Source organism: Coloeus monedula, assembly GCF_965178545.1.
Source record: "Coloeus monedula genome assembly, chromosome: 6".
NCBI lineage: Eukaryota > Metazoa > Chordata > Aves > Passeriformes > Corvidae > Coloeus > Coloeus monedula.
The window spans coordinates 28,661,152-28,683,886 of record NC_138786.1 but is presented as its reverse complement, the minus strand read 5'-3'; the positions used below and the strand labels follow the sequence as shown (position 1 = coordinate 28,683,886).

General features: G+C 41.6%; 1 protein-coding gene across 5 annotated transcripts; it reads left to right on the top strand.

Annotated features, from left to right (window-relative positions):
- The first annotated feature begins 1,552 nt into the window (after positions 1-1,552).
- DCAF4 (DDB1 and CUL4 associated factor 4) lies at positions 1,553-15,425 on the top strand. Of its 5 annotated transcripts, none has more exons than XM_082284324.1 (14): positions 1,553-1,602; positions 1,875-1,986; positions 3,608-3,705; positions 5,286-5,440; positions 6,781-6,863; positions 7,505-7,607; positions 8,392-8,535; positions 9,196-9,245; positions 10,540-10,619; positions 12,193-12,288; positions 12,404-12,501; positions 13,184-13,360; positions 13,996-14,110; positions 15,057-15,425. In XM_082284324.1, exons 2-14 carry the CDS (start codon positions 1,877-1,879, stop codon positions 15,248-15,250), a joined length of 1,503 nt encoding a protein of 500 aa, XP_082140450.1. In that variant the 5' UTR covers positions 1,553-1,602; positions 1,875-1,876; the 3' UTR covers positions 15,251-15,425. The 5 variants fall into 5 exon arrangements, with proteins under 5 accessions (XP_082140450.1, XP_082140448.1, XP_082140449.1 ...); XM_082284322.1 differs by having other exon boundaries at positions 1,561-1,602; positions 1,870-1,986; XM_082284323.1 differs by having other exon boundaries at positions 1,563-1,674; positions 1,870-1,986.
- Positions 15,426-22,735: the final 7,310 nt, after the last annotated feature.

Here is a 22,735-nt window from a genome sequence, read left to right as displayed (position 1 = left end):
AAGCAGAGTATGAGAGTATTTGAGAAACATTAGACATTCTGGACTATTACCCACAAGCCAGCAAATACCAGGAAAAACACACTCCCTAGAACCCTGTGCATAGGTGTACGAGCATCAAATTTACATACAGATCAAGTACCAATGCCACATAAACCATCACTTTGAATCCAGTCAACACCAGTGCATTTTAGAAACAGTTCACAGAAACTGATGCAGCTGATGCAGCCCTTTCTGTAGGCACTTTTCTTCTGTTACTGTATTAAAATGCAAAATTATTTTGCAAAAGCTAAAGATCACTATCACGAAAACACTATGAGAAACAAACCTAATCAACAAAATATGCTTTAGAACTAGACCATGCTGGTGGTCTACCTCGTAAACACAAAGAAATAGAGCTCACAAACTATATATGCAAGCCACAGGTGATTTCTCCAGCTGTTTGTATCCGTAAGTGAATACTTTCCAAGGCTACTTTAACTATGCATTTTGAATGTAAAACACAGATGATGCGAGTGAGAAACAAAAAATGCTATCTCCCAAAAACTACTCTCCTGCCAAGTAAGACAGCAAACTTGTGCAAAGTCTAAACATCCAAAGTAGCAAAAATCCATTGCCTATTTTCCCAGTACTGGCACTTCTTATTTAAGTTGTTAAAGCAACCAAAAAACCCCTCAACTTTCTGGAAGCAAAAAGGCTAAACCCCTATTCTCCCACAATTCTTTTAACTATAGCTCTTTTTTTGTTTGCTTGCTTGTTTTAACCTTAATCATTCATTAAAGAAACAAACTTTTTTACAATACCGGTTATAACGTGTTTTTTAACTCCTAGATGCTGTACAAGCAGGACGGGGAAGGCGACTGTATAAGAACTGCTTAAGGACACCTTTAATAAACGATAGAGAAGGGGTTTATTGCTCTGAGTGCAAGGAGCTGGTAGCTACCACCCTTGCGGCGCTCTGACCAACCGGGGAGTTGTTACTGACTGCTGCAGCCCGAGCTTTCCCTCCCACCTAGTGCTTCAACACCGTCCACCCAGCTATTCACTGCCCACCAGTAGAAGGCTCAAAATAAGAAAAAAATAACCATCAAGAGGCCTCAGCCGGGGGAGTCACTTTAGAGACATTATCTTTTCTGAATTCTTGGTAAGTTCAGACAGGTTGTAACAACTTTTAGCTGCCCATAGCCAAAGGATGGCTTCGAGGGAGCCGGCGACATAAGAGAAGGAAGCTGCGTGTACCCTTTCAGTGTCCCCTCAAAGCACGCCACCTCCCAGCAACTCCCAGGCTGCCTTTTCTCGGCCGTGCATTGCTTCCCTACCGCGCTAAGCGACCTCTTCCACCCCGCGTTGCTTCCCCGCTGTGCTAAACACGCCCCTTCGCCCGCGCCCTCAGCGCCGCACCCCGCGCCATCCGCCCGCCCTCAACCCCGCCCCAGCCCCGCCCCCCGCGCGGCGCACGCGCCGGCCCCGCCTCCTGCGGTTGGGCGAGCGAGCTGTCCGTCAAGCGGCGGGCGCGGCTGAGCGCCAGTGAGAGGCGCCCCTGGGCGCGGGGGCGGGGCGCTGGCGGCGGCGCGGACGCGGCGGGCCTGGCGCGGGCCCGGCGCGGTGAGGGACGGGCGGGGGCGTGTGGTCGTCACTGCGCTTTTACCTGTGGGGTTTTGGCTTCAGCGCTGCGGGGTGAGCCGCGGAGCTGGTCCCGGATTAGCGGGGAAGTCGATAGGCGTACGGGGGCGCCTGTGCTCCGGGTGGTTGGCGGGCCTGGTCGTTACAGGTTGAAACTGTTTGAAAAGAGGCCGCATTAAGAGACTTGTCTTGTATGCTGAGCTGTTCCAGGCAAGTAGGGGTGAAGTATGTGTGTATGTTTGCTTTAAGAGTAGAAATGAGGAGAAGCTACCGTCGAGGCAAGGAGAGGCGTGGATGGAACAGTCACAAGCGCAGCCAGCACCGCCACGGGCACAGAAGACCCAGTCACAGCAACCGCGCCGAAAGGCAAGTACAGGCAGCTCGGCTTGGCAGGGGCTAAGGCGTTGGATCTTACGCCTCATTAAATGTGCGGAATGGTGACTTCTAGAACCGAGAGGGTTGCCGCCTGAAGATCTAGGAGATAGTACTTCTGGTGTATCTGTCGTCCCTACTGGGAGTGGAATTGCATTGATTTCTGGTTTATTGTGTGTTCACAACTGTACACTGATTTTAAACTGAGATGCGGTTCCGTGAGCCAGTCCTTTCAGCTGTGCATTATCGTCCACAAACCCTTCATCAATATGCAAAGATAGTTCAGGGAAGAAAAATAAAATTACTTCATTCCACCTGCCTGCGTATTTTAAGCCTCTGTGTTTACTGGTGTAAACTCTGTCATTAGAGGATCTTCCTGAATGTTTGAAAGCATGGTAAGTAATGTGGTAATAATACCACATGTAGCAGATCAGGAAAATGAAACAAGGCCTCAGGAATAATCCCCTGCCTTGAAAACTGATCCTTTGAGAAAAGCACATTTTATACTTTAGAACTTACACTTGCCTATGTTTGAGCTGTTTTTATGGTTGCTTTTTCATTCCCCTGTTCTTTCCTTAGTGCCTCTTGCAGGACTAAAAGAAGACTTTGCTTTAATACACTAAACTTTTTTTTTAAAAAAACCCCTTATTTTTAGGAAAAGAGACACACATAAGAGTTGCCACACTAGTTGCACTTGTGTAAGAAAACTTAGAAATGCAAATGGGCACTACTTCAGTGAGCAGAATTAAAAGAGTTTTCTTACAAAGCTTCAAGGTTAAGTGCCTGGGTTCGATCTGGGGTGTTTTTCCCCTTGTATACCTGTTGTGTTCTTTAACTATTTTCAAAGTTGTGTAATGAAACCGCTGCGGAGCTGGTATTAGAAATAGAGTTTCTTTGTGTTTTCAATAAATTATGACTCTTGCAAAACATCTTCACCTACTGCTTTTAAGATGACATGTAATTGGACCTGTCTTAAAAAGTGAGAATTGTACAGGTGATTCAGAAAACATCCCAGTGGAATTTTGCTCATCAGTACTGAATGTGCTCATGTATATTAGTTCAAAAAGAGGAAAGCTGCAGTTACCCTCTGCAATGTTTGTTAGAAAAGCAGAGGCTTTTCTTGGAATTTTCATTAAACTTGTGTTTATTTTGCATGTTTCTGAACTCATCAATGAAATTCTTATTATGAAGATAATGGCAAAATATTTTTGACCTGACATCAGTGTTTTACCCACACTGTCTCTTGCTTTGTGCTGCAAAGACTTGCGTGCTTTTAGGAGTGGGTTGTTCGTTTAATGTACAATTGCCCAGTAAATCTTCTGCTAAAAAGAGTTAAAGGCACTTGCAGAATCAACAGCCACGTCTAATGTATTAGCAAGCAATTTAAGGCTTTTAGGATGCTGGTTTCACTAACTTTCTGGAGAAATTTTTAAGCTGAATATTTTCACTGTTTGATTTTCACAGTTTAATGTATGGTGGGTGATATGCAGAGTGTGCTTAGCACTGCAAAATGGTACTCCATTGATGTCAGTAACAATCTGCTTTCTAGATTCTTTGTGGGAAAGATGTGTAGGACAGTTGTGAGCCTATCTTGAAGGCAGTGCTGTTTTTTCAGTCTGGAACAGGAGGAACCACAGACCACAGTGAATGCAGGCCCCAGCAGCAGTGAAGATCCTTCTTCGTCCAGTTCAATGCAGAACTCTGTAGCACCAGGTAAGAGATGGTGTTTATGGGTCAAAAGTCAGTTCCTATATGCTGCTTGTATGAAAAAAGTAGTAGTAGTAGTAGCTGCATTAATAATCTGGTGTTATGGGAACAATACAAACAGTAAAGTTTCTGGAGAAAAGCAATGTCAGGTGATACAAAAAGATGTAGTAAGTAAGGATCTAGAGAACAGAGCCAAATCACTTTCAGGCCCACAGGTGCTTCTCATGTTTGAAAACTTGTGTGCTTAGAGCTGATATAAACTGAAAAAATACAATTCTGTTTCTCCCTCCAGAAATGCCGCTTTAGGAAGAAAATGAACTACGAAGGAAGCAAATAAAATGAGAGAGCATATAAAAAATTACAGCTTGTGTTCAGTTACTCAGTCTTCTGAAAGGCACAACAATCCACCACTTTGTGGTGTGCCTCTCTTGTGTGATGTATCTCTCTTTATGCCTTCAGTGTACATTGTAGTCTGTAATAAATACACTCTGGCTAAGTATTTGTTCATTAACAACAAATGATGAAGTAGCAGTGCTGTTGAGAAAGATGTCCTGTTCTGGCTTCCTAACTGGTTAAACAATGCTAGCATTAACTAAGCCAGTGGGAACATATATTTCTGTACAACAGGAGAGTCCTGAAACAACCCTGAGTTCAGGGAGATGGTTTTTGTGTATCACTGTTTTGTGTTGTGAGCATGTGTTTGGAGATGTATCCTGCAAGACATTTATTCCTGTGTAATTAGATTCTGTATGCTAAATGTAGTGTGCTTTTATAAACTTTACTGATTCATTGACTAACTTTTTAATTTTGCTGACCTGAATAAATCTTGGTCACTTGTGGCTAAGCTGAAACCTAAAAGATGCAGAAAAGGAGCTGAATGGTAAGCAGCTGCAGAAAGAGATTACTTAAAATGAAATTTCTCTAGTAGATAAGAGTTTTAAATAAAAACTCTTGAAGTGAAATGTTAACAATTGCCTCTGAATGAATTTCTTTCTCTTGAGGCAGTCTTTCAAAGTATTTTACTTGTCTGCCTCTGCATTCACCCAGACAGGGAAGCACTAAAATTGAGTGTTTCTCATCCCAACTTACCTTTGGAGGGAGCCAAATGTACTCTTGATTTAATCTAAATCCCTCCTATGTGCTGAAGAAAAAGTGTCTTGTTCTGGGAAGTGAAATACTTTATTTGGGTTTATTTGATACCTCATTCTTTTTTTTGCTGTCCTACCAAGTCTTTTAACTAAGAATGTCCCCTCATAATGTATTTATGAGGAAAGACCATTTTTGTTCTGCAACAAAACTGTTCTTTTGTGCCTTTCTGATTGGTCTGAATTTCCTCTTGGTCAGCGGTGACGTCCCTTCTGTATCAGTGTAACAGCCTTTGAACACTATAAATAATCTTTTTTTCTTTCCTGTAAGTGGCTCATCTTCTCCTAGTCTGTGTATCATGCTTGGGACCTGTTGGGAGCAAGAGCTTTGAGTCTCGTAACTCTGACATTCATGTGAAGACATGGAATATCAAAGAGCAGTAAACAAAGTTATCCATCTGATTTTGCCTCTTTTTCTCCCTGACTCCTGCCACCCTGAAGAACTGCCAGGATTTTATTATGACCCAGAAAAGAACCGCTATTTTCGTCTACTGCCTGGACATAATAACCACAACCCACTCACCAAGGACAGCATTCAGCACAAGGCAATGGAGTGCAAAAGACTGAGACTCCTAGAAGAGGAAGAAAAACAAAAGGTATGTTTTGAAAAAGACTGCAATTAGGCTTTATTGTACTCTGGCCCAGGACAGATTATAAACTAAAATTTTCAAATTCTGACAATTCAGTTTCTTTTTCTGCTAAGAATATATAGTCCTTGAAGCCTTTTGTTTGGCTGTTCTAGACAGGAATGAAATCAAGTCATTACAAACAGAAAACCTATAAAGATGCAAGAACTGTGCTGAGAATTGCAGTTGTCCACCAGTTACACTTGAGTCAGAATATTGAATGCCAGGTTTCAAATTCCTGCCTTGAATTGGCAAAGTGGGGTCCTGATTTTAAGTTTCTCACATTTTTAATAAATTGATTGATCGTATTCCTGGACCTTGAAGAAACAATACTAATCACAGTTGGTGGAAACAGCTTTTTCTGAAGAACTTTTTTGGACAGTTAAAATCAAGGCAGGTCTTATGTTTATGTCTGGAACACCTGTGTGCTTCTCTTCATAAAGAGTTACAGTGAAATTAATGCTGATGTTTTGTATTTGTAATCTGGGTAAAATATCTATCAAGGATGCTTTTTCATTACCTGAAAAACATGTCTTAAAACTTTACAAGTAACAGCTTAGCTTAAATATGCTGTCACATGGAAGAAGTGAACAGTGTTCTTTTTCTTAAGCAATGAAGTTCTCCAACCAGCTATTCAGCTCTTCAGTCTTTGCTGTAAAGAACATTTTGATTCTCAAACACTTGCTTTGTCTGAGTATTATCAAAAAGATTTCTTACTCCATAATTCTGCAAAATACTTTATTCCTTGGTCTACTCAGAAAGTGTTTCCATTAAATTCTAAAAAAATTGTGAATCATGAAATGGAATCGTAGAATGACTTGCATTGGAAAGGACCTTAAAGATCATCTAGTTCCAACCCCAGGACTGTGGGGGGAATGGGGAGTGGAACTGGGATGGAAAAACTGTTTAGTACAACAGTAAGACTGCATGTTTACTTGCAGTCTCATTGTGAAAGAAAATTTTGCTGTATAAGAAGAATTTCAGGCGTGGTAGTAAAACCAGAAGGTGACTTTACACCTCCAGGTAGTACTGCTGCTTATGTAGATTGAAAACAATGGCTGATAGGGTTTCATATTTTTTCTCCAGCTTCTGTATTTGCAGAAGTGCTCCACATCTCACAAGAATATATTCTTGTCTACTTATTGTAGTAGATCAGGATGGTGTTGCAATGTGTTCTGTACATTCTGAAAATTTTAATGTATGTAGGCTAGAGGAAAAAGTTACCTAAACATCCCAAACATCAAAGACCCACAGCCATGTTTGAATCTTAAGTAAATAACTGAGTACAGTTCCACGTTACTCTCTTACAGAAAACAACAAGGGCTGGACTCAACTCATCTGTGCTGTTACAGAAAAGGCAGCTGGGTTTGCTCAGCTCCACAAGTTATTGCAGGTACAATGATTTGATTTATCTTCTGTTTGCAGTTCAGTTCTGCTGTTAGTGCAACTGTTTCTGTCAGGTTTTCTTGCATTTCTTACTGTTTCATTGGGATGAGGAGGAACATATTACTTAAAGTTAGAAAGGTTATATTCTGTAATAGATTACTAAAATGATGAGAATTCAAATAAAGTTGTTTCCCAATTTTACGTCAAAAAAGTTCACTTCACGTATGTATACGGATATGCTGTTGTGCCACATTGTGCTTTATGAGTACAGCACAGCTATTTTAGGATAAATGCCTTTCAGTGGATGTGACCATTCCCTTGCCCCCCCATTAGAACAGCTAAGGTAGCTCAGTTTCAGTAACAGTGCAGAAGGCAAGTTAAGTCAGTGACTTACTGTGTTGTTGTTTCGGCTACTAAAGATGTGCTGGGGTTCAAAACAGCGGGATGAAATTCCATGACTGTGGAAGATGCACGTGTTCATGGGTTATGTAAGTTAAATTTCAGCATGCTAGTTATTCAGGCATTTTCTCTTCGGTGATTGAGAAGCAGTTCTATATCCTGGCCAGAATTATTTTCTTATGCATTAAATTTAGGCTTGCCTGAATTCTCCTCTCTTCAACCCCCTCACCCACCTACCTGCTTTTATAGGCTAGTCCATGAACTAAAAGTGAACTGCATGCAGAGGAGGAAGATAGAAATACACAGTCCGGACTCCTCAGTCGCTGGAACCAACAATTTTAAAATCATTGTGGTATGTTATGAGAAATGTAAGTCTTTAAGATAAAGAGAGCCCATCTTCAGAGAAAATTCAGGCTCTTGTAGTCAACTCACGTAGGTCAAATTTTAGCTTTTAAAGATATGTTATTCCTGCTCTGTCAGTTCTTAAAATCTGTGCTCAGTAACTTTAAACAGGTAGGGAGAGGCTGTTTCCTACAAAGGAAAATTATAAAAAAGGTTGGATATGAAAGCGGGTTTTTTTGGTTTGGTTTTTTTTTTTTAATCTGATCACCATGTTCTTTTGAAAGTAAATAGGAGTTGAGTGGATCATTATTGTGGGGCTGGGAGGAGGAGTGGAGAAGATCAAGAAAAAGAAAAAAATGAAAGAGAAGAGTTTTGGGAGTAGCAAAGCCCGTGGTTCAGAGAAGCTAAGTAAACGTCAGTAATCACTTTACATTTAATGATCTTTCATAGACTATATAGGAAGCTCTCCAGGACCAGCTCCTGGCCTTGTAAACAGAGCACTGCATAGGTAGCTGAAGCCAGAAGGGACTCAGAAACAGTGTAAGTGTACAGAATTGTTAACATTGGAAAGATCATTTATTGTTAGCCAAGGACTGAATCCTTTACTATCCCTGTTTTTTCTGTGCATGCATTTAAAATGAGTTGGCCACTGATTTTAGAGGTGAATGGAAAGCAGGTGGTGTTAGAGGGATCAGAATTAATGTGTTGTTTCATTTTAGACCTAATGCAACTCCCTCAAGCTGTTTCTCCTGTAAGTTTCCAGTAAGTGTGACTGGTAAGCTTTTATTTTACAGGCAGATGTTGCTTGTGAACGAATATTCACTGTGAACGATGTAGAGCATGGAGGATGTAAATATGGTATCATCAATCTCAGCGGTTTGGGGAAGGAGTCTCTCACTGTGGAGATGTATGACAACCTCTACTTCACAAACCGCAAAGTACTATTTTCTGTTCCTCCTTCCTTTGGTGGTTGCATTCTCAGAACACTGTTCTTGGGAGGCTCGTGTGGAAATGCCATGAGGGTTGGGGAAGGGGCTAGGAGAAGAGAATGGAAGAATCTAGAAATGTGAAGCTTGGATAAACACAGAGCCACAATAAAACTGTCTCTGAAAGTGCTCAGTACCAGGGCTCGTTGTCAGGAATGTTATACTACAATTGGCATGGAAGACTACATAGAAATACCACCTTCCAAGGATAGTGCTTACTTCAGACTTGAACTGTAGCTGGCAAAACTAATGTTTTGCTACCAAAACTACCAAGATTTGCATGCTCTTTCTTAAAAATAATTTTGGGAAACTCTGTTTACCCCTAAACATGAGGCATATTTAAAACAGGTTTTCATCAGATTCTTTTAAGGATGGTCTCTTGAATAATAGGATGTGCTTGGTGCCTCAGTCTGTGTTTGGTCAGACTTCTCAGTGCTGCTCTGTCATTACAAGATGAGTATGAAGCTAAAATGCTCATGCCCTGTTACTGAGTTATTTAGTGGGCTGAAGAGTTGTGCCCAGTGCCGAATTCTATGTCATCTTTGCATGGAAATAATCTTTGCTTAATTGAAAAACAGATCACAAGAATAGTATGTCGTCTTCTCTCTGAAGGTGAATTCTGTGTGCTGGGCATCACTGACTCATCCAGATTCTCATGTTTTATATCCTTTTAAAAAAAAGCAGAATTGTTGTTCAGGTTTCACAAGTCTGTGTCATGCTTCACAGAAAAACTTAACTTCAAGGAATACCTCTCCTCCAGTTCTCCCAGAAAATAAGTTTTCTGGAAAACTGAGGAAGTAATAAGAAATGAAATATGTTGGAATTAGTGAGACAGATGTATGGTTCTGTTATGGATATATGTAGAATTGTTCCCATATTAATGGTAAATGAAAGACCATGTTTTCTGCCCTGGAGAATTCCAGCTTCACTAATAGTGTATGTAAATGCCATATCCAAAATGATCTGATGTTTAGAAATTGGCTGAGGCAAAAGAGGAGCAGAGGGTTAAGGCAACAACCTTTTTCTGAAGTGAACCTCTTTGAAAGTGGAATGGTTCGTTTGTGTTTAAAACCATCCCCATATTGGTTGCGGTGAGAGGAGAATGGAAGCAATTCAATAGCATCACCTGCAACTTTCAGAGCATGTTCTGCAGGTCTGACTCAGAAGAAGAGGAACATTGGCGGTGTAGCAGAGGAAGCAATAATGAACAGTGCAGAGCCCAGAAGAATGAGGGGGGAAAAATTGAATTTTGACATAGGAGAAGGCAGACAACAGGCGTGCTATTAAAGTGCCAAAAGAAATTACATGGAAAAATATGGAATGGCCTGTGTGAAAAGCCAGGCAATTCTAGACCGACCCATCAGGGGGCAGGAGCTCACCAGGCACGTGCACAGCAGGGGAGGAGTTTGGGATCGCTTGGTTTGGTGGGTTCGTGCTTTCCCCTAGTTGTGTTACAGATCTACCCCACTGAACTTGAAATGCAGCTTCCAAATTCTATATACACCTGCTATAGTCTTCATAAAATATTTAAATGTAATCTAAAGTGAGTCTTCCTTGCCTCACCAATGTGTGCTCCCCTTTTTCCAATTTATCGCCATGAAAAACAGATCTACATTAATGCAGTGTCATCAACATGAAAAAGTGAGAAGAATGATCTATGTAGGCCGTGCTTCTTTTTTTCTTTTTCCTATCACTAGTAAGATACAATAGTATTCTCTTATCCTTCTAGTAGTGAAAATACACAAGCAAAAATTTGAGTTCTTTCTACGTCATTCCTATGAAAGAAATTAAGAGTCAGGACTTAGTTGTAAACTGTAAAGCACATCAGACGTCTCAGGGAAAAGTGTTGTGAGCTGTGGCTGTGTCAGGGCAGCTTGCTTTTCCCACTTTATATATATATAAGGCAGCCTGTTCCATTCTAGGGAGAAATCAGTTTTCCTTAACTCACTTCAGCAAGCTGTGTCTCATGGGAATTGCAGAAACACCAGGCTGTGCCAGTCTGCTTCCAGCATCATTGTTCAGCAGCACTAACCCAGGTAGGGTGTTTTTGTTGGTTTTTTGTCTCCAATTTTTGGTAACAATTATGGTATGAAAAGAGCACAAAAGAAAGATGATTTTAACTTTTTTTTCAGTAGTTGATGAGACTGTTGTATTCCTGTAAGACTAAAACAGCTTAAGTGAAATGATGATGAAAGAACTTGAGACTTAATTAACAAACAGTATTCAAAGCCCTAGTTTATTTTTAGCTGCTGCGGTGCTTGACTTTGGCAGGAGAACACCTCACTTGTAAAGCAAACACTTGAGATTTTTCATGAGTAGCTTGGCCTGTAATTAATACTCGTAAGCTGCACACAAGAAGTACTCAGATTTCCTTATAGACTGTCCAGAGTCACTGCAGAATCTCATAGCAGCTACTCAGGTATGCTCAGTGGATTAATCAGAGGTGCAAAGCTGGTAAATATCTCAGCCCATAGCTCCTTGTACAAGCTCATGTTCAGTTGTATGTAAACCTGACTGACTGGGAGAATACTATGTCTTAAGTCTAGTTATAACTGATCTTTTTTGTTCAATGTTTTTGGGGGCAGGACTTAATTGATTGGACTTTCTTGATAGATGTTAGAACCATGCTTCTTCAAGTCACAGAGTGCAGTCCTCTAATCTGGTATCCATTCAGATATGAACAGTTAAGTTTATACAGAGGAAATCTGTGATAAGAGTAATGGACTCATTTTAAATTTTTGGTGTCTTACTATTTAAGCAGCCATTAAAGCAATATGCATAGAGTCAGCATGAACTTGAAGAGTCACTGAGGGTGGATGGCTACTAGGCCAGCATACCCAGTTGCTCTGTAGAAGATTTTAAGCCCTCCACCATAATGAGATGCTGTGAGTTCCACCAAAGTCCTCCTGTGTAGCATATCCTACTGACTGTTTAGGTATTTCCAAATTTGACTTACTTCACTCTCCTAAATACGTGGTTTGTGGGAGCCTTGCTGAGTAGATGCTGGGAGAAAAGTAGAACTTACCCTGTCTAAAACTATGTTATCCATCCATTCTTGTCTGTGTCACCTCTGCTACCTGACGTATGTATGTATGATGTCCCACGAAGGAAGTGAAAACTGATGATGTAGTCTGCTAATTGGCATTAATTTTGTGCAGGAGCTACATGAGTAAGAGTCAAATCTAGGGTATTGTGACTTAATTTTTTTTTTCTTTAAATAGCAGGCCAAGAACTTACAGGTTAGGCTTTGGCTGATCTGTAGTTTATAAAGTAAATGGTTTTTATTTCCAGCCCACTCATCTTTAAAAAATGGCTTACTTAGTGCTATAAGGCAAGTATTACTTTGTTCTTTCCTGCCATGGTCAGCCCTCTGACTACTGAATAAATTTCACAGTCTCTCGATATCATCTATTTATGGTGTCCCATTTACAGTCATGAACTTCCATTTGTTTCCTGTCGCTTGAGTACCAAAAAGGACACTAATTGGGTAACACTTTCTCTGCTTCAGATTGAAACGTTAAAAGAAGTATGGCAGTCTAAGAACCTTTCTGAGTTATCATCCTGTTCTAACATTTTATGAATATTTCATGTGTTTCTCCTGTCTTCTAGGAGATAGACCTGGGATGCTGTGCAGTTTCAAGATATCCACTGCCTGGTCCTGTGCTTGGTGCCTCAATCCCCAAGCAGACAACTGCTTTAGCACAGGTGATCTATCTGCAAGGCTAGCAACCCTGTCTGTCTCAGTGGGAAAGACTTCTTGCATTCATCTCCCAGCTGCTACTCAAATTACAGCTAAACCAACATCATCTGTCTTCCTTAGGCCTGACACGACGAGTTCTTGTGACCAATGTAGTGACAGGGCACCGGCAGACATTTGGAACCAGTAGTGATGTACTGGCACAGCAGTTTGCCACGCAGGTACAGAGAACCATACGCCACCGTATTTTCAGAGCACTGCCTCATTGGTGGGCTCTTTGTTCTGTTTGGGGCAGGACTCCGCATGCTGTACATGAGGTTGTGATGACAGCTGCTGTTGGATGGGTGTTCTACAGCAGAGCTGATGTGGTCCGATGCTTGCACACAATTGAACAGCAACAAAAAGATTAACTGATTTCAATCTGTGCCAACAGGGGCGAGTTTTGTTAATATTACAGAGGTTAAAAGACAAGGAAGTACAAAGAGCACAGTAATAGCATGTAAAATTGTTTTGGTTTTGGCAAATAACGTCATTTTCATAACACTCAGTGTATTGCCTCCACCAAGATGGAGAAAATCCCTATAAAATACTAATGGACTTGTTCACAAAGAACTAGAATGGTGAAATAGGAATTCCAGTTTCTGTTTCGCCATTATGTTAGACTGAGTTCCTGCTTACCTAGCCAAACTTTCCCAGCTAAATAGTTGAGGTTTGAATGGAACTCATGAGTTGGCTGAAAAATGTTGCAGTGTGTAATTAAAATTCTATTTCTTAATGCATGTGTTAAAATAATTTGACAACTACACCATAGAGCTCAAAAGCACAATACAGACTCTGTCTGTGTAACTTGTAAGATCCTTGCAGATGTTACACAATGCGCTTCTTTCTCTGGGATTCTCCCAGACCCCAGTGCTGTACAATGGCTGCCGTTCGGGTGAGATTTTCAGCATTGATGTGCGCCAACGTAACCGAAAGGGGCAGAGCTGGAAAGCAACTCGTCTCTTCCACGGCTCAGCAGTTACATCTATTCACCTTATGGAGGCTGAACATTATCTTATGGCAGCAGATATGGCTGGAAAGGTATGGTTTTGTTGTGTTTAGGATATTCTGTTCCTTTTAGTATCTGGGCATTTACAGGTACTTATCCCACTCCCAAGGGCAGATGCCTGCTCTTAGTATGTAGTATGGAACTGGGTGGTAGTTCCATTTATGGGTCTTCTTCCAGAGCCAGTTATTTATCACAGAATGGTTTGGGTTGGAAGGAAACTTAAAGCTGGTTCCAGCTCCCCTGCCATGGGCAGGGACACCTTCCACTAGAACAGCTTGCTCAAAGCTTCAGCCACCCTGGCCTTGAACACTTTCAAGGATGGAGCATCCACAACTTCTCTGGGCAACCTGTTCTAGTCACCACCTTCACATTAAAGAGCTTTCTAATATTTAATTTGAACCTAAGCTTCTCAGTTTAAAGCCATTCCCCCTTGTCCTATCACTACATACCCTTAAAAATTGACCCTCTCCAGCTCTCTTGTAGCCTCTTTAAGGTACTGGAAGGCTGCTTCTGGAGGCTGAATTCTCTCAGCCTGTCTCCATAGGAGAGATCCTCTTACTCTCTGATCATCTTCTTGGCCCTCCTCTGGATGTGCTCCAACACATCCAACCTGTAAGTGCTCTCTGCTTTAATACAGCCTCTCTCAAACAATTCCTTCAACTTGCAGATAAAACTGTGGGACCTGAGAACAGCAAAGTGTGTGAAACAGTACAAAGGTCACCACAATGAATATGCTCTTCTCCCTTTGCATGTAAATGAGGAGGAAGGACTTCTTATAGCAGGTGGGTTGACTTTTCCCCCCCTCTACTTGTAGAGTGTATGGTAGTGATTTTCTTATGCCTGAGGTGTGTTTCTTAGATACAGCTGTTAGAAGCTGTAAAGCTGTTAATTCTTTAAAATTCAGAAGAAATTTAGCCTTAGACATACTGTAATATACTATGAAAATGAAGAAATTATGTTATGGATGCACGGCTACTGTAATCACTTCCATTAGCACTTAACAGCTTTATCTGCTGTGTCCTGCAAAAGTCGCATTATCCTTTCCACAATATGTCTCAAGAGTAGAGCAGAAAACACTTGATTTTGAAATTGAATGAAACAACACGTAAACAGGAGATTTGGTAATAACTTTATATAGAGACTGTGTATATGTTTAGTTGGTGCTTAAGTGGATAATGTGGTGATGGACTGAAGCATTGGCATGTGGGCCTGACTCCTTATAAACTGTCTATACCACTCAGGTTCATTTTGAATACTCCCAGGTACACTCAGCTTTTTGTATTGTTGTATTTGGGGTGGGGAGAGGAAAAGTAGCAATAGATGAAGCAAAATCCTTGTAGTGTAGCCAAGCTTCATAAAGTTACTGTAAAGACAGTGACCTCCTTTCCTTGGATTTGTCAGTAAGTGATGGAATACTAAGAAGAACTTTTAATTTGACTGAATTTTTCTCCCCTTTTCTTTAGCTTAGGAGCTTGATAAAGAGAAAAGCACTCTTAAGTACTGATTTATCATACTTTTAATTACCTAATAGGAAAGGCACATTTTTCCCACTTTTGTATTATTCAGTGTAAAATTTTGGTTTCGTAAAGTATGGATAAACACTTTGCTTCTTGTGGGTGTAGAAATAGTCGAGTTGTTTTCCCCATAGACCTTCTGTGGTGATAATCTTGCAGAACCATGTAAAATCCTTTTTGTGTCATGTTGAATTTTGCTGTCCTTTCCTTCCAGTTGGTCAGGATTGCTACACCAGAATTTGGAGTCTCCAAGATGCTCATCTGCTTAGAACCATCCCTTCTCCCCACCCATCATCCAAAGATGCCATTCCTAGTGTGGTGTTTTCTTCAAGACTTGGGGGCAGCCGAGGAGTTCCTGGTTTACTCATGGCTGTCAAACAGGATCTCTACCACTTCTCCTATAACTGACATTTTATTCTCCTCAGACGTGGTCTACAAAGCTGCCAAGCAAAATGTGACTTCAGAATCTTTACACTAGTCACCCAGCTGTTGAGTCATTATGTGCTGCTGTTGCATCTGCTCTGCCCATCTAATTGTGAACCTCCTTCAGCAGTTCAGCAGATCTTGCTGTATACATCTCAGAGTGCTTGTAAATAAAAGCTGAACACTGATGAACTGTAGGCAAGATTCAGCCTCTCTGAAACCTAGCTGTAAGCCCGTCAAGCTGGTAACTGTTGTGCTAGCTCAATTTGCTGTCAGAAGGCTGCTCTAACTTAATCCTAGTTTGGTCACATAACCTCTTAGCTGTGGTCACATCTGCCTCAAGAAGTAGGCTGGCCCAGCAGAGTGAAGCAGCTGCTGTTGAGACGCTGAACACTGTAAGTGTTCTGGGGCTTTGTTTGGAGTAGCTTTGGTTGGGGTTCCTGCTTCAACTGCCACTGCTTCATGCTCCATGGTGGAAGCAGTTCAAGGAACAGCTGCTTTCCTCACCCACACTGTCAGTCCTTTTTGCTGGCTCATACTAAACTTTGTCCCTTTCAGATGATGGTAGTGTGCAACTGCCCTTCCACCATCCCCTGTAAAAAGCAACAGGCATGGAGCAAAGCCCTTTTTCTGGTCCAGTAGGGAAGCTGAATGCCCCTGTTAGTTTATCATAGTGTTTCCAAACCAAGTCCACACCCCTAACATGGAGTTTGGTTAGCAGTCTGCAAGGGCAGGCTTGCTCGTGCAGCTGTAGCAGGACACAAGCCCAGTTGTACAGACCACATCTTTGGGATTTGGGATCACCTGTGCAAAGTCACACCTTCTGCATACAGAGGTACAACTGGGCCCTCAGCTTCACAGTTGTAGTACCAGCTCACAGTAACTGGATGATACCGTATCTGTATTTGAGAACAGTTACTATCCCATGGAGCCTCTTCACCTCCTGCCTGGTAACCAGTCTGGGTTGGGCAAGACCATCCTGCTCTCAGTTGTCTGTAGGAAGCACTGACTAGATCAGGAACCTATGAGAGGGTAAAGGCCTATGAACTAGGATGGGCTTTACAGGAAAGACACACTGCACTCAAGTCTTCCAAAATTCTTACTAAAGGAGTGCCAGAACCATCTTTTCATCCCGGGATCTGCTTGGAGCATTCACATGTAGTTGTGAGATCAGAGATGCCACTTCCCCTGGGGTCCTGCTAGCTCAGTGGCTGAGTGTCCAAATGGGTTCTAATGACAGCCATGCTGCACAGCACGTTAGGAGGGCTCAGTGAGATGGCCCTGTCAGAGAACAAGGCTGGGATTCCACATTCTGAGTGCCTTGTGCCAGTGGCATGGGCTGCACATGCACACAGAGATGAGTGCTGCTGCTGTCTGCAGGTGTGGCCTTCCTCAGTTCCTAGGGCAGCACTCTAACCTGGGCCTGTGTCTTCTCTGGAATGGGCTGCCGCCCTAGAAAGTCCCTTCCTTCCAAGTCCCACACTAAGCAATCCTCTTTCTGCCTTCAGAGTAAACTACCACCAGCACCCTCTTAGGCATTGTCACAAAGGTTTCTAGCTATCTCATTTCTTAACAGACATCATTACTCTTTTGCACCTAAAGCTTTTGGCCAGAGCAACCTATTTATGGGGGGATTGTACCCTGCCACCTTCATCCTGATGGGCCATCAGCTTTGTTTAACCTCACTGCACACTGCATGTGCAGGGAAAGCTCTTACTTTTTACTCCTCTTTATCAGGAGTATTTGTAGTTTAAAAAGTGGATTAGTCAAACTGTTCAACCAGTCACAAAATGTTTTTCCCAGAGGAGGAGAGAGTGAGCTGCAGCATGAGCACAGCGCTGTTAACAGGGATGAAGCACTCAGGGTTGTGGCATGAGCTCCCCAAGAGTTCATTGAAGACTTGGTGGTTCAGCCAGTTCATCCCTTTGCGTCCCTGCTACTGGCCTGAGCTCACTGAACAGACTTCATGAGGGTCTCTGGTTTCCAAAAGGAAGCCTCAGAAGTGCCCTGCAGTGCAAGGCACTGTGCAGGGAGATCCCCTCCACAAGCCCCATGAAAACCTGAACACGGTCTGTAGGCTTTTGTTTCTTTCCATTGCATTCCCTTTCCATTTTTCAAGTGACTTTGGATAAGAGGGAATTATTCAAATACAGGCACCTGGAAGGGTAGGCCCTGGTAAAAACCCTCTCTGATCTGCAGGGCTCCACACTCATTTCTCCTGTTGTCTCACAAGGTTCAGGCCTAAGCACTGTGCTGTTCCAAGAGACTGTGTTCTCAGGAGCTCTTCTTGCTCACCAACACTCCAGTGTTATGTGTGGTGACCTCCTAACCTTTCTTTGTATTTCATTTATCCATTAATCTATAGAGAAGACAATAGAGAAGGAAAATGCTCCTCATGGGGACAATGTCACAACTTTACAGTGTCAATATATTCTGTAAGAAACAGCTGCTGCAAGGGTAATCAAGATGAACCTCAGCAAATACTCAAAACAGTTTCTTCCTTCTCTGAGTATACATTCAAAACCCCCAAATCTTTCTTCTATCCCATTAACAGCCAACTTCTGTTTCCCCATGGGCAGACTGAGCTGTTAATTCCTTACAACTATGGTTCCACTCATACCTCTGGCTTTAGTGTTCCTCTGCAGAGCCTTCGTTCTCACACAAAACAGAGTGGATGCTGCTCACAGCATACTCTGTGCTGCCCCTTCTTTCCACAGGACAGTGTTTATGAGACATGGGGATCTCCTGCTCTCCTAAATGGTAAGTCTTGCAGGCCGTTCCCATTGCCTCTACTACCCTTTGATAACAAAGGGACCTAATTCCCGGTTGCTTTGCTTTTCAATTTGAGAAAATACTCCGCAATTTGTCTTGATTGGTTATGTTGATTTTTGACATTTTCTGTTGCATCCACAATGATAAATGCACACAGCACAACTTTCAAAAGCATTTGCATTGCCTTAGTCAATAATGCATCTGTTCAGAAAACAGAAGTGTAGTTTACCCCATCTCACTGCAAAGTCCTAACATTACATCTGATAATCAACTCAGTTGCAACATACTTTATATTGATCTTCTTGATAGTAAACATGTGTGGTTCAAACATTTTCAGGTAGCAACCTACAAAGATCATGAATTCCCTTAAAGCAGAATTAATTCCAAAATTTAAATCAGTTTAGACTCTTTTCAGTGCTTTTAACTCCAGTAATTCCCATTCTGCAAGAACAGACTGTGCAGCAATTATGTCCCAGTTACCGTGGGAAACACAAACTAAGAATTGTGGCAGAAAGGCATCTTACATAACTGAAGATAGTTTCTTCTCTTTGTTCCTTTTAGGCAAAACTCATAAAACAAAAGAAAATAATTTCCTTTCTGTTGTTTCCAAGAACCAAATGCATACACATGCCCCTGCAAACCCATTCACCCAACTAGTGCTTTTGCTGCCAACACTTATAATTAAGCCTGCAAAAGCTCTAAAAAAGGAGAGGGGGAAGCAGGGCAAGAAGAGAGGCAATTTGGCTTCAGTGACAAATAGCAAGCAGTTTACAGGCAGCAGCTAAAGTATATTAAATTATCTCTTTCATTATGCAGCAACAGCAGGACCCTAAGGCAGTTAAAGAGGAACTGCAACACTCTTCCAGTCTGCTACAGTATCAAAACACAGTATTTGTCTCAGCTTCTCAGCAAGCACTAAACTAGTGGGAAACTTGAGAAAGGCCAGCCCTGTGTTCCAAGATAGGTTGCAGCATCCCTCGTCCAGCAGACACCATTTCCTTGCTCCCTTTGGTTCCCTGGAGCATGGCACAGCACAGCCCACCCAGCTTTCCTCACTGGCCAATCTGCCAGTGCCTCCCATCAACACCACTCTCTCATAAGAGTCTGAGAATCTCAGTCTCAGCCTTACTCTGTCCCGTGTCCCCTGCTGCTATCAATCATCTCTCAACCCTGATTAATAAAGCTCTTTACACATAAACCCCTTTAGGTCACAAAAGGTTCTTAGACATAACAGGTAGAAAAACTTCAATTTTAACTTGACATTTCTAAAGCAGGGAGGAGAATTGTTTCTGGGTCTTTTGTGGTGGTGTTGGTCATGTCTGTCTGTTGGTCCCAATTTACTGCAGTACATGGATTCATGGTCTATTCTCTATCATCCTGATGAATAGTGAAACTAAGAGGTTAAAAAAAATCAATTTACTAGTCACAAATTCACACTGGCATTTTTGCATTTTTGAGTTTAAGAGGGACCTATTCTAACAGGACTAGAAAATTAAGTATTTGGTGTGAGAAAGGGAGAATTCAAACCAAATTATGTACATAGTCTCAAGGTATCCCCTTACAGAAGCTGCTTTCAGAAAAGTTATAATCTAGCAGTGGAAAATTCAGCTTTGGTCCCCAAAGCTTCAGTCACTGGTGGCTGCTTGCACACACTATATATACTACATATACTGTGAGCTGAATCCAGCAGTCAACACCAACCCAAAGTACTTTCTAGACAGGGATTCTGCGGTAAGGGCCTGGGGGTTGAGAGATGCTTGACCCAACTGTTTAAAACACTTTCCAAATCAGTTTAATGTTTCAAAAATGGAAGCCAAGGCACAAAATTGATAAACCTTTTTGGGTAATGTCTGAAAATATAATCAAGATCACCTGCCTTTTCTTGTCGAAACAACTTCTTTCCTATCTGCAGTTCTGTTGATACCACGGTGGTTGTGAAGCACTCTGATGCCTTCCTGACAAGTCATCATCTGCACATCACCATCATACATACGCTATTGCTTCTCTCCAGTGCTGCTGAAAAACTGCCTTTTAAGCAGAAACAGAAAGATTTAACCAGCTTTTCAAAATGTTAGAAATCACTGTGCTTCAGAATCTCCAGGCATTCTTGAAATTAGAATTTCTGTAATCCCACAATTACAACATCTCCTACATAAGGACTTTCACATATATATATATAAATCACTGGTATAATTTTTTTCTGCTTGAGTTATATCCAACAAAAAGAAAGTTAAAAAGCTGAATGCATTTTAATTTTGGCTTGAGATAACTAGCTGCCATTCTACTTTAGCTTTGTCACGTTATACTGTTGATTTTGAAAGCCCTCATAGCAAACTTTTATTCATTTTGGCATTGGCATGATTTCATTGTTGATGTACCTGCACTACAAACAAATACATTTTATGACACAGTGTATGTGCTGTGACTGACAGAATATATATGTCAGCATTGCTTTGCCATGAAAGAGTGCCCAGCTAAAGTAGGGGATGGGGATGAGACCTGGATGACAAAAAGCAGACAGTTCTATCACTTGTCCAAATCACTCTCTGTTCTCAAATTACTGGCAAGCAAAGACAGATTTGTTGGTGCCAAATTATATTCCAGCCATCAGTGGTAATTAAATGCAAGGACAATGCCACAATATGTGGCATTACAGTGACTGACAATGTCAGTTGACAAATGAAAATGATGAGAGGCTGCCAAAATTGAATTATATTAGTATTTAAACCTATTTGGGCTGGTTATGCTGAAAGCAAAAATATGGAGAACAAAGTCTGTATAACCAGGTGGGAAAAGCCAGAGTCCTGCAATGTTAAAGCCCAGGCTCCCAAAGCAACAGGAACATTTGTGAATGTCTCAGCACAGTCACAGCAGACACCTGGCATAAATGCAAGGCTGATCTAACTTAATGATGGTGTTTATTTCCACAAATGAACTCTTGTTGATATCAACAGCTAGCAAAGATTGTCTTGTTTTCCAGAACACAACCAAAGGTCCAATTCCTAAAGGGACACAGATAGGAACATACAGGATAACTTGGCCAACTTCAGCCTGTGCAACTTCCCCTGCAAGGCACTGGGCAGGAGAATGAATGAACAGGAAAACCATTGCAGGGGGTGGAAGTGCAGGAGGGCAGGGAATGAAGGACAAAGCAGTTTTTCTTGTGCAAGTAACTCCACCTTAGAGGCTGCTCCTACCCTGACAATAGCTACATGTTGCAGCCATGCTGTTCCGCCATCTGTCCCCTGGCTGCAAGTCCCAGGTATACATTTCAGCCAAGAATGGCCTACAGGGTTTGGATAGGGAGTCCAAGTAAAAGTGTCCCCATCTATAAAAAGCTCACATATATCTGCTTCACAGAATGACAGGGAAACCCACATCACCTGTGTGAAGATGAATCTTCATGTTGAATTGGCATATGTACCCACAATGGAAATAAATCCATCAGAACAGAGCAATCAACAAGTCTAGGCTTGTTTTGTGGTGCTTTGGGTAAGGAATTAAGTTTTTCATGGGGGCACACATCTTTGCACATTGGTCAGTTCATATGGTTCTTATTTTACTCAATGTTTTCCATAGCGTTTCCTAATGAGAAGAGGTGCAGATGCTGCTCGATCTGTCAATAATCAGACATAATTTTTCTGGCAAGAGATTTGCATCAGTCAACTTCAGTCTAACTCAGAACATGCTTTTATCGTGTCACATCTCAGACCAACTGCATTCATTATCCTATCAAGTGTGGCAATTTTAACTGCTAAGATATTAACATTACAGTAAACTTCAGTTGACCAAGGGACACATTAGCATCTTGACCAACTGCAACTTCATGGTAATTTCTCTTCAGTGGAACACACATAGTGATGATTTCCTAGAAATTTCCTGAAAAACAGTCTCCTTCTCTCTTTGCCCTTGTCAATACAGAAGACTTTTTCACACAGGAGCTGTATTAGTGTTGGACCTGTCTCATACTGCCATTATGAAACTCACAGTTTGTGCTTTTGCATAGCTCCAGCAATGCTGCTGTTAACTTTTGACAGGTTTTCCAAAAACTCACTCTTGGTAGGTGCTACCCATAACACAAAGCATCTCTCCTAATAGTTCATGAATAGAACTTTCACAGGTTTCTACTGACAGTCCCACCCCAAGCACAACATGCTCCCATGTTGTTTTAGGGAAGTTTTCCCCAAGATTTCCATTTCTTTCATTTAAATTTTCCGTAGAACTTTTTGTCCACAGACATCCTTTAGGGCTCTTTTGTTTACTGAATCCTAATGCATTAACACTGAATAGCACTGGACTCTGCCAACATCTATTCCCTTTAAGAAGCTAAGCCATTTAATAACCCTATTCTATTCTGTTGTACTCACAGCACCAAATAGTATCAGAAAAAATAAAAGCTTTTCTGTACAGGAAACAGCAGGGAACTTAAGCCTTAGATCTTTTTTTTTTTCATTTTGAAAAACAAAGAACCCAAATACACCTCTCAGCATTCTCCAGAAGGGGTAACACCAAGTCTGCTGCAGTTTAAGCACCACATAAGACTTTGCTCTGTAGAGAAACATCATAGAAGATTCAGCTCCAGGATAATCAGTCAAGAATGGACTCTGATACTGACAGGTTGCTAAGTTACTAAGACCACATATATATTAAAAATGTTTAGACAACATTTTCTTTTTGATTGAGTAGTAGTTCTTGCTT